The 19,135-nt window shown below is 49.2% G+C and overlaps 3 protein-coding genes across 4 annotated transcripts in view; all 3 read right to left on the bottom strand.

The window, feature by feature from the left end:
- Positions 1 to 614, bottom strand: part of PIK3CD (phosphatidylinositol-4,5-bisphosphate 3-kinase catalytic subunit delta) — a 73,478-nt gene extending 72,864 nt beyond the window's left edge. The window contains exon 1 of the mRNA XM_090024654.1: positions 556 to 614. The gene's annotated coding sequence lies outside the window, so the exon portion shown is untranslated. The remainder of the gene's footprint in view (positions 1 to 555) is intronic.
- A 229-nt stretch (positions 615 to 843) lies between these two features.
- LOC149854590 (forkhead box protein L2-like) lies at positions 844 to 1,486 on the bottom strand. The gene has a single exon (XM_090024662.1). The coding sequence runs from the start codon at positions 1,441 to 1,443 to the stop codon at positions 844 to 846; it is 600 nt and encodes a 199-aa protein (XP_089880788.1). The 5' UTR covers positions 1,444 to 1,486.
- Positions 1,487 to 6,252: 4,766 nt separating this feature from the next.
- The window catches only part of TMEM201 (transmembrane protein 201), a 46,150-nt gene continuing 33,267 nt past the window's right edge, over positions 6,253 to 19,135 (bottom strand). For both annotated transcript variants that reach the window (XM_090023671.1, XM_090023670.1), the window contains exons 8-11: positions 13,813 to 13,884; positions 11,228 to 11,518; positions 10,544 to 10,675; positions 6,253 to 10,120 (exon numbers count right to left, since the gene is read on the bottom strand). In XM_090023671.1, the coding sequence (XP_089879797.1) occupies positions 10,023 to 10,120; positions 10,544 to 10,675; positions 11,228 to 11,518; positions 13,813 to 13,884 (593 nt within the window). In that variant the 3' untranslated portion in view covers positions 6,253 to 10,022. The remainder of the gene's footprint in view (positions 10,121 to 10,543; positions 10,676 to 11,227; positions 11,519 to 13,812; positions 13,885 to 19,135) is intronic.

Raw genomic sequence — 19,135 nt, 5'->3', positions numbered from 1 at the left:
AGCTGATGGAAGAAATTAAAGCACTATATAGCGTAAGCCAAAGTGTGGCTTGGGTCATGCATAAAAAAACAAATTTAAGAGTCAAACTAAGACCACGGTGCAGGCCAATTTTTGTAGAAAGTAACAAAGGTTTATTTAAAGTCATAAAACACAATGCAAAGTGCTGCTATGCACATAACAGTATCTCAACCTTTCACTTCTTTTAAACGAGACAACCTGAAATTTCTATTAGAAATACAACTTTGGTTTGGAATCTATTGGGGGGGAGAGCTGGAACTGCCCCCTGAAACGCCACGCGGCCTGGACGGACGTTCAAACCTTTATCATATAACCTTGTACACAACAACTACGCCAGTAAGGAACCGTCTCTGAACTGCTGGGGAACGGGAGGCGAAACAAAACCAGTTTCTCTCCAGAGACGCATCCACCCCCAAACTCTTTGGCTCCCCCCCCCTACCCTTGAATATTGCTCGGCTGGGAGAAATTGTTCAGCAGTTAGAAATTCTTCAAAAGACGCTCGCAAAGAAATCCTTTTCCTGAAATAACTCAACTCACTTTGGAAAGCCGTCTGTGGGCGCGGTCCTGGCTTCGGCGAGAGACCCCAGAACAGTCCCCCCACCGCATCACAAGAGGAGTCGGTCCCCTGCCTGCCCTTGCTCGGGCGCTGGAGGCGAAGGAGCAACCTCGGAAGAGAAACCAGGGTGCGGCGGGGAGAGCCCACCTGCGCCGGGCGCTCCTGGCCGCACTCCCGGTGCCCGGCGGCGGCGGCGGCGGCGCGGCTCTCCCCACTGCGTGCTGACGCTGACGCTGACGCCGGCGGCGGCGGCGGCGGCTCGGCCCGGCTCAGAGGTCCGACGGGGCGGGCGGCGCCCAGGCCGGCAGGAAGGGCGCGTCGGGGCCGGGGCAGAGGCAGGCGCCGGGCGGCGGCGGCGGCGGCGGCGGCAGCAGGAGGCGCGGGTAGGGCTCGTAGGCGGGCAGGGGCGGCCCGTCGGCGGGGGGCCCCCAGGGCCCGCCCACGAGGAAGGCGGCGGGGCGCAGGCACCAGGGCGGCTGGGGCTGGGGCCCGGGCGGCGGCGGCGGCGGCTCGGGCGGGCGCTGGCGGCGGCGGCGCTTGCAGCCAACCGCCGGGAACATGTGGCTGAAGGCGGGGTCCAGCTGCCAGTGGCTGCCGCGGCGCGGACCGGCCGGGCCGGGCAGGCGGCGGAAGCAGGGGTTGAGGCTGAGGTTGTGGCGCACGCTGTTCTGCCAGCCCTTGTGCCCGCGCCGGTAGTAGGGGAAGCGGCCCGCGATGTACTCGTAGATGCCGCGCAGGGGCAGGCGCTGCTCGGGGCTGTCGCGGATGGCCATGGCGATCAGCGCCGCGTACGAGTAGGGCGGCTTCTCCTTCTCCGCCGCCGCCGCCGCCGCCGCCCCGCTCCCCGCCTGCGGCTCGCCCGCCTCCATGGCCTGCCGTCGGGGCGCTGCCGCTCGTCTGCCCGGCCGCCGGGGCAGGGCAGGGCAGGGCGGGGGCGGGCTGCCCCCCCAAACACGCCCCCGCCCCGCCCCGCCCCGCCCCCCGGGGCAGGTGGAGGACCGACTCCAAAATCAGAGGCCCGAGGGATGGCATTCGCCCGTGTCAATGCAGCAGCGGTTCCTCAGTCCTTGCGGGGAAAGGCGTAACTTTGCTAGCGGAGAGCACCTGGTAGGCGTTTTAAAGTGCAGCCAACACGGGCTCAGTGTGATGCGCGACAAAGACCCGGCTCTGCACCCGCGGGGGCAAGTCCCGGCTTGGGCAGGGGAGGCACTGCTCGGGAGTTGCGACTTGCAGGGCGCTGCTCGCTCTGTGCTAGATGTGGGAAGAGATGCGTTTTTGGTATCCCATATAAAAGTCAGCTGGGTACATTAAACCACAACTTGAAAACAGTGCAAAAGTATTAAAATAAAGGGTTTTTGTAATGTGAGCAACACAGTAAGAAAGAAGTTGGTAATGAAAATAAGGGAATAAGTCATTGACAGAACATTTAGTTACTGTCCTCCTACTGCCAAAGGCCAGCCAAAACCTACTGTAGGAAGAGATCAGACCTGAGGAACATGTTGGCCAACAGGCTGGTCAAGCTCAGACTAGTGGCCCCTTTAATACACACAGGAGTGGGGCCTGCTTCATGATCTGCTGCAGCAGGAAAATTTCCAGGGGCTGTTTGCTCTGTGCTGGATGGCATCTTGCACAGCGTAAGTCTGGCTTTCAGCAGTCTCAGCTCTACAACTCACATGCTTTGAAAAATACTGGAGTTGCAACACAGCTAGAAAAGGATGGTGCTGACCACCCTTGATCCTAGATGCACACTGCTTTGCACGTTAAGCATTCTTGAAAGGATTGAACAACAAACTCTTTTAATAGACTTTTTAAATACATGGTTTTGCATCTGATTTTTTTCAGGAGCAAGTATCTGAAGCCCTGATGCCACTGGAACCCTTCACTAGCATGTTACACATGTCCAGGTGCCATGGTACCGGCTTCAAAACCACCCCCCAACACCATCACCAAGGATGTCATGATTATAAGTCAACACATAACTTGCCTTTGCCATTAATTTAATAAAAAACAACTTCCTCCTTTAAAGCCTGCTCCTTTGATTACCATTCACCTTTAAAAGAAGCCAACAGGTCTTGTTTGACTTGAAAGCATGGGGGCCTTTTTTGCAGAAACATTTGATATAAGTAGGAGACAGAAAGAAAGAGTTGGGATTTGAGCGTCAGTCTGCTGCACTTCGATCACAAACAGCAATAGCTCGATGCCAGTGGTCATACAAAGCTGCCAGGCCACATCTAATTCAAATTACCTACCTCTTGGGCATTTTTAGAGCCAGAGACTGAAAATTCCCACCGGACATTTCCCAGCAGGAGCAGAAATGTTAAAAGCATTGGGAATGAAATATCACCATTGAGCTGGTAGTTCACATCTGAATCCATTTTTATTGAGGGAGGTTTGTAAGCAGGTAGGGGTTATTTATGACAGTCAGATTCATCCCCAAAAGCAACCGAGTGATACAGTATTCAAGTCTTTGCTCAGGGAAATGAGACTAGATCACTAAAATGGGTCTGCCATGTTCAATGGGTATATCCAGATTCCAGCAATGCCTGACAGTATTTGAAACGAAAAATGTGCATGTTAAGGGGAGAATTAAAGTCTTTTTTTAAAAAAAAAAAAAGCTTTTCAAATGTGTAATTATGGGCCAGGGAAAGAAAATTCAAACAAGGATGCAGAATTATGAACTCTCAAGCACTGAAAAAAAACCCCATTAAAAACACCCCAGGCCTTTTTTTTTTAAAATTTTTTTGTATTTTAATTACTTTTTAAAAGAAAAGGGCTTGTCTTAAAGATAATGTGGGGCTCTCTTCTCGTCTTTTGGTCTTTATGAGCCTTAGAACTGCATGGTTCACATTTTTAAGCTTGTCCCCATAACCACAGTTTTCAGAGATTCGCTTGACTCCAGGAAATGAGGCTTGTGATAAAGGCCAGCAGAGCTGGCAACAGCAAAGAACATACCTTAGTGCCCAGGGTACGATAAATGAAATGGATGAAGTGAAAAACCTCTATCCCTCTCCAGTATAGTATCACCTGGTTGCTAGACTAGGTGTCAGTACAATTACTCCTGAATTCTCCTACTGACTCCCTGGGTAAGCCCTTAACTTCTTTACCCTCACTGTACCTGTATTTTCCCCCATCTTCATTATTCTCGCTCCCACGTGTCATGAACTTCAGCCGAGAAGAAAGTCTCGTTACAGGGAGAATAAAATAGGTGTTTTCCATTTAACTTTGACTGTGCTAGGGCTACATTTCAAAATCAACCTAGGAGAAGGAATCCAGTAAATAACAGCATTACATCCGGGGGGGGGGGGGGGGGGACACTACAGATAAAACTGACAACAGAACAAAAGTTTCCCACACTGAAAAGAAATAAAGAGGTAGTTTCTGCAAAATAGTGTCCCCTGTTTCAAGGCAAAAAAATAAATTTTCCAGGTGTATTTCAGAGCAGAACACAATCACCCAGCACCAGGACAAGCTAGCAGCACACTTGAACAAAGCAAAAGACCAGCAAGAGAATAAAAGGAGAAAAACGTCAGCCTTTAATAACTAGATTTTTGCAAATGTTTTTTGCAAAAAATCTGGTTGGTCTAATAAAAGATGGAACTCGTGGTAGAGGTGATCTCTTTTATTAGACCAACTAGATTTTTGCAAACATTTATTTTTGCAAAAATCTAGTTGGTCCAACAACAGATAATCACCTCTACCACGAGTTCTGATTCCTGTTGCCTCTAGACCAATACGGCTACAACCTGGACACCTGACAGCCTTCAACAACTACCTTCGAGCAAGCAGCCCTGCTCCAGTCTGCCGGATCTCCCACATTCTCATTCATGCTATAAAATGAAGACACAAACTCAAAGCAACAAAAACAACGTACGTTTACCTGACAAATACGAGCAAAGCCTTGGCATAGCTATCACCCATTACCCACTGCAGAAGAAAACAAGTGCATGAATGCCAGTTGTGAATACGTCAGAAGACAACCGACATAACTGGACCACCTTGACACTGGGTGAGTGTGCACAGCATGTGACGAGTTTAGAGGCTTGTCAGGCAAGTGAACTGGCTTGTTTGTGTGTGCGAGGATTACAGGATCTGGACCCAAGCGTCTGTATTTGGTGCCTCAAATCTCTCACTCTACCTACCTATGCCTAGGAAATGGTAAAATATAGTAAAGAATTACTGGGAGGACTACACCGCTTAGAAGGCTGAGCTGAGATGAGGGCACCTGCACGCTAGGTGCTACACGTACCAAGGGTTGCTTCCTCGGGGTGATTTAAAGGCAAGGTCTCTGGAGAGGTGCAGCTGGATTTAGCTAACAGTTAATGGAAGGAAACTAATTTCCCTTTCAGCAGCTGGAGGGCTACAAATAAAGATTGTCCTTCTACACAGAGAAAAATTGGGAGTAAATGAAACATTTGAAAACTAGTGTCTCTGTAAAATGAATACGTTCAAATCGAAAGATTATATAAAGCACTTCCCCATGAAACTCATGCTTATTGCATCTATCCAGTTTTTAGAAAGTTATCAGGCTCTATCAGAAGCTTAAACCCCACTGTCCTCAATGCTTAGGACAGAGTGTACTTTTCCCCCCAAGTCTAATATTAAACATGGTCAAGCGGCTTTCTGTTTTGCTCAGGCAAACCCAGTGTGTCTGGCGCATCCCAGCTAGCTATACAGACTGTCTGCTTACCTCTGGAGGTGGGAGATGACAATGAGAATAAATAGCTAAGGGCAAGAAGGTAACAAGCTCTCCATAATAGGCATCCTTATTTCTCAGAGACAGGCAGCACAAGTTCCAAATGCTAAAGAAAGGGTTGAAAAATATAAAGCTTGTTTGATGGACACAGGCTGCCAGTAAGAAACTACTTAGGGGCTAAGCCCTTTATTTATTTAGCATGCATTCCAGCTTGCATCTCCGGTGCTACTGAATGTCCCTCCTGTGTTTAGAGGAACATGGAGAAGGATCTAGATGGGTCAACTAATGGTAACGGGCACTCGGTACTGTCCTTCACTACTTACTGCTGCTGTCGTTCGAGTGAGCTAGTTGTCGCTAGCTTGGTAGCTGTTCAGTGGGTGATAGGGAATGTACTGAAGAGTCCCAGGGTAGTTTCTAACAAACACAGGTTAACATTGCAAAATCCAAAGTCACAATGGGTGCTGCTTTTGGCAGGAGAATCAAATAGCTGAAGCCAAATTTCCCCACTCATCCCACAGTTGGGTCCATTCAGGATGAGGCTACAGGATGCAGCTGAACCATTGTGTGGGGGAAACCGGTCTGGCCACGCGCTGTCTGCTAAAAATCAGCTTAGCTTTGTAAGTGTGAAGAGAAGACGTTTTACTCATGAGGCTCTAGGGAGAGGCAGGAATATTGCAGCCTTCCTGGTAAGCACTGAACATTCAAAGAAGAGACGCACAAAAGTGAGATTTAAAATTTCAATTTTTTTGCTTTTTTATTTTCTAAAGAAAAATAATCCTCTTTAAACACAGAGCATGAACTAAAAACTTCCTGGGGACAGTTTTTGCCCCCTCAGCTGGAGCACAAAGTAACGCAACTGTACAGAGTTCAGAGCCCAAAACAAGCATACATGGAACATACAACATTTCTTTAGTAGGGGATGAGGTTTAGGACTCCTCATTATTGTCGTCTCCCCCCTCCCCCCAACACTATCAGCAGGTACCCATCCCCTTCCCCAATACCCCCACCCCCACCCTGACAATCACATCTGGAGGCAATGTTGGAGAAAGTTTCATTGCACTGGCCAAACTGGCCCTTTCTAACCTACTTACAGACATCCAGGATAGAGGTTAAGACTGTGGTTATTTCCAGGAATGATGGCTGGAGACTACAGGAGCATCCAGATGTGGAACAATCCTCCTGCCAGCTGTTTCACTGTAGGGAACCCCAGCTGGTTCAACAGTATTTCATGATGCTCCTGTCACCCAGGAAAGGAGTGTGGGATTGCAATATTCAGCAGCCAAACCCTTCTGAGCAGGCAGGTGGTACTCAGTGCGTTTGGCTCAGGGAAACCAACAGGCAACTTCAGCCCTTATTCAAAGTAACCAAGATGACACAAGATTTGGTTACTGTCATAGATCAGTGTCTTTTCTTTCCAAGTTCTCTCCTCCTCAAGAAATACCTACTGCATCCATTAATATAGCCAGACTCTGGAAATGCAGCATTTGGAGTCTAAGAGCCTCTTAGTTCAGAACAAGCATAACAATAGGGAGTCTCTACAGAGTCTTAGGACATGCATAATAAACCCCAGCACACAGACAAAGTACATGTGCCTCTAAGGGAGGCTGTGGGATGGGGGAGTTTTGGAGACAAAAATGCATCCCACCCCATAACCCTCCTTGAAATTAAGTAAAGCTCAAATCTTTAGTGTACAGAAATGTTACTTCCCCCCCCCCACCCAAGGATTTTACAGCAGAAAAAAAAAAATATAGAAAAATAAAATTCCTGCCCTGAACAGTATTGTATTAAACCCAATGTCACCAGCCATTCGCATACAAGGAATCTTATTGAGGAACCAGATTCTTTGATTCCTCCAAACCAGCATTATAGAGGAACAGCAGCAAAATGGACACAGCATCCGGTAATTGGATTAAGGCTGACAATAAAATGACAAACATGGGCTCAGATCTTTCAGATGAAGGAACCCTCCCAATAAGTTCATACACACGTGCATTAATACAAGTGAAGGCTTTGCATCAGTGATAGCACCACTCAAGAGTGTTCTAGCACCAGATTGAAAGGGTTTGTTGTTTGCCTTTTAAGCAATAAAATCCAAAGTCTTTAAAAATTACTTTGGACAAGATCACACAAATACCCAGCCAGGAACTGAACCATCATCTAACTCAGAAGCGTAATGAAGTGGAATTAAAGGATTGCCAAAACAAGAAGAAAAGTGTGGGAGGTGGGAGTAGGAGGCTAAAGAGCCACCGCTGCTGCCAGGAGCAGCACTGCAGTTTGGTGAGGACAAATAAAGGCCAGGGTAAATGGAGCCACATGTTAGGTGCAGCACGAGCGAATGCAGCACAGATTGCGGGGCGAGAAGAAAAACGAGTGAATTGCATAAGTGAAGTCACAGTGCACGCCTGCCACCATCGGAAAGACACCCAAGGCTCATCCGACACACTGGCAGGATAGCCTCTGCTTGCAAGTCAGCTGGGTGCCCTAGAAAAAAAGTCTCGAGTCCATGAGGAGGATGCTGTATCTTGAGTCAAGTCAGGATTAAATACAATGGCATGGCTCTGTGGAGAAGCTTATAGAATTGCCCACCTGCTCCTTGCCTATCTGTGCGCACACTCGGTTCAACCCAAAACTCACCACAGCCAGGTCGCGGCCTAACCCAAATCATGCAAGTTCCAAAGAGTAAATAAATCAGCTGAAAGCAGGGTCAACTATTTCGATTTCTGATGCCATTGCTATTCTGAATTTAGGCCTCGCCAAAGGCAATCCCTGGTTTAAAGCCTTGGGTCAAACCTCCAAAGGAGAGTAGTGTAAAGGTGCAGAGTCCACAGATTCTTAATGAGAAGCAGAGAAAGCAGTAACAAGAGGGTTTCAGCCATCAGTGAGCATCAGTAACGGCGGCTTCAAATGGGGTCGCAGGGATAATGCAGGAACAGTTCAGATATAAAAAGAGAGGGATTTGCTTTTTCTGATTTCAAGTTGCCAGCCACAGAGCCCCTTTTGCCCTGGTCTCCAGCATGTCGATTAGCACGCCAGACTGTTACTTTATTGGCCAAGTGAGGCCGTGCCAGCTCTATGAGCATCATACAAGAAACGCGGAGATTGGAAAGCCCATGAGGTGGGAATCCAGATGAGTGGGGAAGGGTCTCATCACCCGCAGACAGGCAGTGTGTGTTGAGGAGGAACGCTTGAGGGAGACTGGACCAGGGTGTGGGGAGAGGAAACCGCCAGCACATTGCAACAGCTCAGCAGTGAAAGATAGGGAGGGACAGGAGGATTTAAGACAAAGGCCAGAGAGAGAGAGAGAAGGGCAGCAGAATATTCCCAAGGGAGCCCAGGCATGCTCCAGGACCTCAGCCCCAGCATCAGCCAAGTCTCCCTTTAGGACACGTTCAAGGCAAAGCAGTTGAGTTTCCCCTCTAGGGCCCCCCACCCACTCCCATGGCTGGGGATGTAGGAATTCACACATTTCCAGACCTGAGCAGTGATTTTCGGTGCTCAACCTGACTCCTTGGTTCATCCCATCTCCCAGGCCGTGCTGAGCACGAGCCTTTTGGGGAAAAAGAAGAACCGAGTTCCAGCAAGGCATCTCAAGCTGGGCACCCAAAAACCAAGGCTCCCTAAACTAAAAACTGGGGCTAGCTCCTTCAGATTTCATGAGGCACCCAGCTTGCTTAGCTGGGTCAGTGCAGGTTTGGCATTTCTAGCTGAGACTAGGGAGTTGAGCTAAGCAGAAGACAAATCATTATTACCAAAGCCATCCCAGAAAACCCCCTCCTCCCCAGCCCACACCTGCCAAGAGGCGGCAAGGTGGTAGAGCGAGGCACGTCCAGGACTTCTTGGAGCAGCTCCTCGCAGTAGGCATGTGATCTACAGTAAGAATGAGCCGTGCTGCCCTCTGCTCCGTGAACACACAGGTAGCGAGAGCAGCACGATGGAGCCCTTGAGGTACGATGCAAAAACAGTGGGGCACAATCGCATTACAGAAAAACTGGTGCCTCCCAGCAAGGCAAAGGGTGCGTGAGCTTTGCCTTTTTAATGCAAACATGAAAGGAAGTCCATGCAAGGGTTTGCCCATCCCTGCAGCAACTGTGCCGGTTTGTGCAAGGCATGGTAAACAGATCCTGGGAGCCAGCCACACAGGATGGCACCTGGCTTGAGAGGCTGTGGGTAGCAAATCAGAGAGCAGCTAAGGTCACCTGTGGGCTCAGGCCACCCTAAGAAGAACACAGACGGAGCTAGCAGGACAGCACGAGAGAGAGAGAGAGAGAGAAACTAGGAGCCATGAAGAAAGCTAGGTTGGGGAAGCTGTTTCAATAGCCAAACCCCAGGACCAGCCATTTACCCACCTCCCTTTTCCAGCTTATTTGTGTAATTTTCCTCAAGTCACCAAAACCATCTGCAGGAGGTTGGTTAATGTGGTAGGGAGACGAATTGAGAAAAAGCCAACCAAGCAGTTTAAACCTTCTCAAACTCATGCCAGACCAGTTCCTTGCAGAGAAGGTGCAAGGGCTGTTTGGTCACCCTCACCTTGAGCTGGGTATTGCTACAAGTCCTGCCTACTCCAGTTCTTAGACATGTTCTTCTCGGAGGTGGCAGCAGGAGCAGATACCTGGTTTCCTGTCGTGGCAGCCTGGCGGACAACAGTTGAAAAGCAGCATGCACCAGTGGCACGGCCTTAAGACAAAACCGTGGTTGAATTCTTCTCAGAGTCTCTTGGAAAGCGGGTGAGCCAGGAAGAGGAGGGCTTGGTGTGGATCAGCGCAGACTCTGGTAGAGGTAGGCTGATGTGAAGACAGCATTAAGTGTCAGGCTCACAGCAAGAAGACCTCGGATAACAGAGTTACCGAAACGACCTTGGAGGAAGAGGAGGAGAAAAGAAAGAAGGAAAAAAAAAGAAAGGGGATGACAAGGAGGGATTATGAAATTTGATTAAATTAACGATGATGAACTGAAGCTTCTCTCTCCTTGCCCAACATTTTGATAAGGAGCAGAAGTTGCAGGAAGGATTTCTGTTGCGACTTCTCTCCCTTGTTCTTTCCCAGTGTGCTCCTCATTTCCCCCACCGTTCCCCTCCTCGCTCTAACACCAGAGCTTTGAGTTTCTTAGAGAAGCTAAAGAAAAAGGGTGGGTCAGTGAAGACACAGCGCAGCCAGGACACCCGTGTCCTAATCCCCGTTCTGCTAATGATGTTTGTCTGAAACTGAGGAAATCATACAGACCCGATGAGGCTGGTCTTACACACCCGTGGAGGGAGTGCATGCAAACCTGGCACCCACCTCTCCAACCTGCCAGCTCTTCCCCCTTGGTAGTCGTGTCTACCACGCAGTTGGATGAATGTGATGAATTATCCTCTTTTTTGATGGAGTTATCGCTGCAAAAGCTTCCTTTTTCCATGACCAGCCTCAGATCTGTGAGGAGAGAAGAAATCGAATGCTGAGCAGTTGAGACACAAGAGGAGACGGGTGCAACACAAGTTCCAAGCTCAGCGCTGGAAACGGATGGTGAAACTGCACAATTAAAGAGTTGCACAAGCATTTAGGACTGGAAGTGCAAAAAATAAAAAGGGTGAATCCCAGTGGTCTCTGGGGCACTAACTGCATCTGTTTCTGTCCTGTCCACTGTTGCACTTCAGTGTAAACCACAATAATAAAATCATAACTGGGAAGGAATGGGCCAATTTAGGAAAGCAGTATATACATATTCCAAACAAGAATGTGGTCAAGACAATGGAGTTAATGCTCCTCATTTTGAAAAAATACTGGGGTCTTATATAGGGATAGGAACTCTGTTTCCCCTCTACTTGAAAAGAAAACAGTTCTGAGCAGTAGTGTCTCCTTAAGGCCAAAATGGATGACTGATTTCAATCATCAGTCTTGCTGTTAAACAGCCCAAAAGACTAGGTTTCCCTGGATGCTTTCCCATTCATTTACTGAGCTGGCCCACCGTAACCTTGAATGTACCTTGCCTACTCCGGTCACCAAGGTTCTTCTTTGCGAATGGGGACAGCTCGCTGGCAAAAATGTTGTTGTCCGAGTGGGTGTGGTCATCCGAACTGGTCGGGGTGTGCAGGGCATCGGGCTGGGATGGAAAAAGCAGCAGCTTCTGTCCTTTCAGGTTCAGGCGGGCAGGGCTGATGAGCGGCCGGCGGAAGCGCAAGGAGCCCGAGCTGGAGGTGACGGACCCAGCCACGGACGGCGCTGGAGATGGGATGCGGGATGGGGCACAGCTTCCAGAGAGGAGGGAGAAGTACTCTGTTATGGAGACACACCAGAGGTGGTAAGAGAGAGCATTTAGGCTGGAGCATAAAGTGTCTGTGGTCTCTGAGCAGTCTGCAAGGGGAAGGTGCGGAGGTGACCAAGACCACTTCCAGGAGCCCTCACGTATATGATTCTCTACTCATATGGGTGCATGTATTGTATAGCTGATGGCAGAATTCAACTGTTCCTTTCCCGAGGGTCTCTACAATCCATTTGGGTGGGAGACCAAAGCTTCTGTCTTTGCAAGGGCAAGTGGGCAAACACTCCAGCCCTAGGTGACAGCTTCTGTTAACCCTGAAGGCCTCAGTGCATCTGTCATGCAGCGTTAAGTTTTAATTAAAAGAAATCCCCCCTCCCCCCCACCAAAAAACAGTTCAGTTAAATCTGTGCCACTTCTTTTTTTGGGCTAAGACCCAGGACTTTACTCAAGGCAAACGGAGACCATTTAAAATTTGCCACTGCCCAAAAGACCAGGAAATCAGCTCTGTGTTCACTGAGCTGTTTCCTTCACACACCCAAGGTGGGGCTGGACCCACTCGCATTCCCCCATTCTCGTGTACGCCAACACAGCCCGCAGGGAAAACATCACTCTGCTTGTTCAAACCCAGCCCCAGATCTAATGACCTGTATGATCTTATTACAGGGACTTTCCAAGTTCTTCTTCCCCATTCCCACGCAGATGGACAAATATATACATATCCTTCCAATGTACTTTTACATGGACTGATTGACTAACCACACTCCTAGACTCGTATATCTGTGAAAGTGCCCTCAAGGCACACACCAGCTACTCCCAGCGCACAGAAGCCACCCGAGCAGATTTGGGGCTTGAACTCCAGAACAGCATCACATCGTGATTTACACTGGTAGAGTGGTGGGATAGGTCTGGGGTAGGGAATATGACCACAGACAAAAGACAAGTTTATCAGGAGGAGGCCAGGAACCTGTCTGTCTGTCTTCTTAATGGATTCATGCAGCAGTGTGTTTGCACCATTTGCTTTTACGTGGGGGATTTGGGCAAGTACTTTTAAAGACTGTTTGTTTGAGGTGAGAACCAGGAAACTGGGGAGAGGTGGGAGGTCAGCATTCACTTAGACCTGGCTACATTTTCATCAGTTAATATATGTGGGCAACTCAAACTGGTTACAAAGGCAAGAGATCCAGACAAGGTCAGAAGTTCCGTTTGGGGTCAAGAGTGCGACAGACAGGGCAGCAGCAAGATGAAGGAGCAAACAGGTGCAGCAGACAAAAGTTACAGAAAGTAGAGAGTCTAAACAACTGATAAGAGATTGCTAGCCTTTAAAGCTTGTCTAGCACTTCAGCATTTGCAGTCCTTGCTGGTTTGTGGAATGCAGGCCCTAGACACCTGCCAATTACAAATTGGATGTGTGGTGCAGGTAACAGCCCAAGCAACAGAGATCTCAGCAGATCCCAGCGGGCCACAAAATGAGTGCAATGGGCACCCCTGCTGTCTGGCCTCAGTAGAGGTCGGTCACTTGACTCTTAGTCTTAGAGGTGCGTCCTTCCAAGTCAGGCTGAATAGCAACCCTGAATGATGCACATAAGAAGTCCGCGGGAAGCTGCCCTGGCAAATATCTGAAGATTGCACCTTTCCCCAGCAGTACCTCCAGACTTTGAAAAGAAGTCTTGCTCCATTTTAAGGTCCAATTGGATACATCTTCCAAAACTCGTCCTTAAGGTTTTATGAAGCTACACCGAGGACTCCCAAGCAGCAGTGTTGCTACTACATCACTATATAAGGAAACCCCAAAGCCAACATAAGGTGGGCAGAGTAAGAATGAATTTTAAGCTAGATACGGTGAAGCCTGTATGCTGCAGAGGCACCTGGAGATGCGCAGGTTAAGGAAAACAGTGAGCAGGAAGCTATTATGACCCCAAACCCCTCCACTCACTTGCAGAGCAGAGTATTACAGCCAGTGCAGACTACTGGAAGGATGGCTTTGTGCTGGAAAATGCTGTTTCAGGGGTTTCCCCTGCTGCACGTGCTGTAATGCTGAACCTCCCCATGCCCTGGCTACAGAATGGGGACAACCATCCTTCCTTTGCTTTGCCTATTTAACTGCAAGCTCTCTGAAGCTGGAGTATGCAAATACACCCTTTGCTCAATGGGGCCCCAGCAGTACTGTGAACAAACACACAGGAAAATGGGCAGGGGGGAAAGAGCAGGAGGAGGAGGAAACATTGAATTAACCTAGCACTGTCAGGTCATTTCAAAGCCTGGGGGAAGATGCTTACCTTGGAATAAAACAAAACCCTCCACTTCTTACCTGATGCAGGGGACTCTTTGGACTGCGAGGTTAGAGATGCTGGGCGGCTTCCGCTGAACAGGTACCCAGAATCTAGAAAAGAAACCAGAGCGAGTCAGCCTTCAGGCTCAGTATTACAGATGGCAACTTCAAGATGCGATGGGCTGAAGGTAATGCTAGGGTTAACCCAAAGGCACTGGAGGTCATATTCCTACAACTGTTAGATGCACAGCTAGGTTAGGTCTACACAGGACTGAGTAGCTAGCTAGTAAGTGAGCTCTCAGCGTACTAGCTACTCTGCACTAGCTTGCTCAGTGGTGATCCCAGCATGCAGAAACCGTGAGAGAGCTAGCTCCTTTCCAAGTGAAATAAGTTGCCTCACACAAAGGTAATCTCCAGGTGTGCTAACAACATCCCCCCAGCCAGGCAGGGCAGAGTGGCTACCATGTAGTAAAGTTGCATCCTATCTTACTTTGCAGTAAATTAACCATGCAGACCACCCCACAGAAAAGGCTCTTCAGACCCCAACCGATTTAGTACAGGTCTCCGTGAATGTACAGCTTCAGGCTGCAGTGTGCCAGAAAATTGAGGAAAGAGCAGACCTGTGGTACACAGGGACATGGGTGCTCGACAGCCCTAGCACACCCCTCCTTTCTACACAGCTGGCTACCAGCCATCCAGCAGGCCAGGAAAGGATGTGCTCCAGCACACAAATAGAGCTTTCTTGCCCAGCTCCTGGCAGGAGGGCAACCTTGCTTCCACCTGGCAGTGTCCCAAGGGAAATTGCGTGGATCCAGCCACTTCTCGCTTGGGTTCCATCCACTCCTATGTGGCATCCTATCTCCACCTTCTTCCCCTGCCTTTGCGTACTTCAAAGCCCCTCGGGAACACTGCATAATATCACCCCCTGCCTTTGATGAGAGGCAGAACAAAAACCCTGGCTACTCAAGACAGCATAGAGCATCAAACCCAAATCACTGCTGGGCCAGGCGGATACAGTCTGCTGGCCCACACCCCAGGAGCTGCAACTTCAGCACTGTAGTCTTACCCTGAACTGCTGTACAGAGCACTGTTGAAGGCCATCATCCTTTTCCCCTGGAACTGGCTGCATTTGTGATGGGCAACACTAGGGTTTGGCAGTTTGGGATAAAGAGAGAGATGTGAGCAGGAGATACTGTTGCACCATCTCTTCCAGCTTCCTTGGAGAGTTGGAGGGACAGACAGGTTGTCCTAGAGCAGGTCTGGTGATTAAAGCTACCAGATGAGAAGCTGAACCCCCTGCTCCTCATGGTGCAGTTCTGCCTGCCTGCTGCCGGGAACAGTCACATTGAGCAGCACGAGCTAGCACCAAGCTCAAAAGTGGAAGCCGCCCTCCCCAGATCTCAGCTGGGTGAGTGCACAAATCCTCTCTGGGATCTTCCATGCAAAGGGTCTGAACAGTCCCTGACTCTAGCCAACTGCAGGGGAACACAGCCAGCCTGCAAGCTTCTGCCCAGTTCTGGGGAGAAGGCAGGTGATGAAGTCCTGACAATGAAAAAGATGCATTCCCTACCCCAGCCCACACCTGCAACCTCCACAAACAGCCTCTGCAGGTGTGGAACTCAGTTTTATTTCCCTCAGTTCAGAGATCCTTCATTTTAGAGCTATGGACGACTCTGCAACAACTTGACACTTCCTAATAGGATCTTTGTGCTTGCTCCAAGGGCTACGTGAGCTGTGAAAGCTGCCAGCCCCACAAAGATCTGGGGAGAAGGCTCAAAGAGGCAGCAGGGAGAGGACTGGCAGCAAAAGTGGCAAGGAGACAATTCTGCCACTTCATGCCGCACAACACCACGTGCCACCAACTGACAAGTCTTTAGTCTGGTGGTGGCTGCCATTCACTTCTGCTTCAGAGAGCCTTCCAGCTACCTAGGATTTCACTGAGCCAGTCTGCAGTGTCTAAGCTCTGGGCTTGGATCGCTTCGTAATTCAGCAGGGGCTTTGGATATGGACCCCATCGCCCTTTGGAGGCATCACTGGGTCTGTGACAACACCTTGGGGTGACCTGCTGCTTCCCTCCTCCGCTTTCAAGACAAAACTCCACTTTTCCCTACATGAACAAGCCACAAAATTGACACCCACATTCACTCACTCACATCATGCTGCCTGATCCTGCATCTCAGCATGGCGCTGCAGAGCCACGGGACACTGTGGACCACACAAGGACAGTGGAAGCCCAGCTGCATGGTGCAGTTACACCTGCTCTCTCAACTGAAGGACCTGACAGACAAATGTGGCATTAAAAGCCACCAGGCCACTGGGAGGTTTTGCACAGCTGCACTTCTAGCTGCTCCTGTTGAAGTCTGGGAAGCTGCTGGGAGCGCAAGCCTAAGAAACTCAGGCCAAACTCAACAAAAGCAACAGGGCCGTTTCCTCCCCACTGCAGTGTTATTCCAGAACCCGGCAGTGTCTCGGCCTCTGACCCTTGAGTAATCAATCCCTGCCATGGCCAGGCATAGCTCTCCTTGGATGGAGAGGGGCATTTTGTTTGCTGTTTCCCCATATGACAGCTTTTAGTGCAGCTGGGGCCTGAGGTTCAGCAACTTGACAGGAGAAAAATCTTTCATTAGCCTTATAAATCTTCCCCGCATCTTGCATGGGTCCTTTTCAGAGAGGCCTTCCCAGCCCAGGGCAGGGACACAGAGAGAACTGGGCTGTCAAACTGTTGCTACAGCTGTGTGATTGTGTGTGGGAGGTTTGGGGGTAGAGGGAGGAGTGCTGGGCCCTCCCCAAGGTCTGGTGTTATGTGAACCATCCGTAGTAAGACAAACACCCTACCTCAAGGGGCCAGGGGAGGGGAAAGTGGGGCTGTGCACTCCCAAATGACAAAAATAGACACATCCACCTCAGTGTGGGACCAAATACACTTAGTTACATTGGGCCTTTCATAGCCTCCCACTCAGCTACCCCAAGACACACTCTTTTCCACAACTGCTGGCATAAATATTCCTCCCCAGAAGGGGCGCATCAGGGGATCCCATAAGCAGAACTCTTTGGTGCTTAGAAGAGGTCCCTGCAGGGTCCAGGTGGACCCTGAACGAGGGAAGGCTGCATTGCTGCCGTTGGTGTTGTGCTGGTTTTGTCGATAAAAGCTGAGCTACAGGGTTGTCAAATTTCTGCTCATGAATGGTGCCGAATTCACGTTAAAAAAAGCCACCAAAATGAAACAAAACAAAAAACTCCCCCAGCATTGCAGCCCGACTCTCCCCCACACAAGGAAGTTCAAACCGATATTTCACTTGAGTAGTCTCCGTCATCTAGATGGGTTCAACACAGACCTCTAAAATATTACATCATCAGGAAAAAAACCAAACTGCCTGTGCTTTGGGGTGGAAAAAAACCACCCCCAAATCCTTTGAAATGAAGACATATTTGGCTCCCAGAAATGAAAGGGCTGGAGAGTGCAGGCGGGTGCTCTTCTTAAAAAACACTTAAATCAGCTCAGGGACACTCAGCTCAGCCCAAAGGCACTACTCAAATCACCAGCTTGAACCAACTAGTGTACAGCTCCCGAGAAAGGAAGCTTCATTGCTGGATGTTTTCCCTCTCCTTATGAATATGTAGGCTTAGTTGTTCTAAGCTGCCTAAGACTTGGATGCTCAATGATTTGGGCAGAGGGGGCAACCTTTTTGCTGGGCTCGGTACTAATTAGCTCTGCACCCTCCCTGGGTGCCACTGCGATCCCCTTCCCCTACCTGATTTGCTGTTCTGCTTTTTGCATCCTGCCCTATCTGCTACCATGTTGCCTGTCCCCTCCCTAGTTTGCCATGGGCCACGCACTCAGGCTACCTGTGCCACTTACCACCACCCGTGCATGCTGCAGGTTGGCCACCTCTGGATTAAGGACTGGCTTTTCGAGTCTCTTACTTAGGCAACTTTGCAAAATCAGGCCTGCAAAGTTTTGCCAGTGCTACCAGGAATTACATGCCCTACCCAGAGGAGAGATTTGCAGCCATCTTCCCCTCCCAGTTTAAATCTTGATAAACTCAGAAAACAAGCCTGAGATTTGAGGACAATTCTGGAGTGGGAACAAGCAAAGTTCACTTCCTGCCTGACACCATTATATTCAAAACTACCCTGATGAATCCAGCCAGACGCTATTCAATGAAGAAGTGAATAAACCAAAGTTCAGTTTTACTTCCTTGATACCTAGACTTAATCAAGGGTAGGAGAGGCTGGGGAAGGGGCGTTTTAAAGGAGGGGATAGAATTTAAAAAACCATGGGATTAAGTAAGATTTAAATAAATCTCCCTCAAAAAGATCCACTGGCTGGTAACAAGCTAGAAGTAAGACAGGCTGCAGAGAGCAGTCCCATAAATACCCTCTGAAGAAATGGCTTAATGAGGTAAGCAGGTCTGTGGTAACACGGTTCCCCCATATCCACATATTCAGATCCCACCAGAGAGGATTTAGGCATAAATACGAGACAGGTGTGCTGCCTATAATGCAGGGTGGGTGTGTGAGCGCATGCACACAACCAGATCTTTTAATTTAAGACCTTAAATCCCAAGCCCTTCTGCTTATGTAACTATTGCATCTATTTTTATACTCGTTACGGCTTTATCTTAGTGATTTTGGCTAAAATTTACTCCTGGCACCCTTACCAGAGACAGTGTGCTATTTGAGGTCTCCATCCTAGAGGGGGCTACGTATCTGTGAGGAGCGTCATTATGATACACACAAAATACTAAATTTAAATAGGAGACTCACTTCGTGTCAGAAAGCCAGCTCCAGGTTAGGACATTTTTCAACCCACATAGAGGAGCAGATGCTTCTGCATTCCCAAAATTGGGCTTTTTAAGCTTTCCCGAGGAAAATGGAAGGGAAAGTAAACGAGATGCAAAACAGTGCCAGGAACATGCACCTGTGTCATCTTTACCAGGCATTTCAACAGTCTGCCCCAAGAGCAAAGGAGAGCCAGGTCTCCCCATGCTGCAGTAGAAACAGGTCATACTGACCTCTCACCGGGGTGAATCACTGCTTGCCCGGTAAAAAAATGGTGACTTAAACTAGAAGCCTGCTATACGTGATTAACAAGCTAAGAGTGGGACAGTTCACCCTCTGCTCCTGGAGCGCTTTTAAAAGTTGAACAGTTTGCAGTCAGGTTAGATCTCCCTGAAAGTTTAGGAGTAGTGGCTGGTACTGGGATTTCTTGCCCAGTGATGCGAACTCCTGGAAACCCCCCGAGAGGGATGAAAGCTCCCACACAAGTTGGGTTCTGAGCCAGGAAATTATTCCCATGCGATAGAGACAGAGGCACCTCCCTTTTTTTGCTCCCCCACACCAGAAAGGCTGTTTTCCCCAC

Source organism: Crocodylus siamensis, chromosome 12 (genome assembly GCF_052110815.1).
Source record: "Crocodylus siamensis isolate JL-2025a chromosome 12, ASM5211081v1, whole genome shotgun sequence".
NCBI lineage: Eukaryota > Metazoa > Chordata > Crocodylia > Crocodylidae > Crocodylus > Crocodylus siamensis.
Note: the sequence above shows the minus strand (reverse complement) of the source record. Positions and strands in the feature narration are given on the sequence as shown.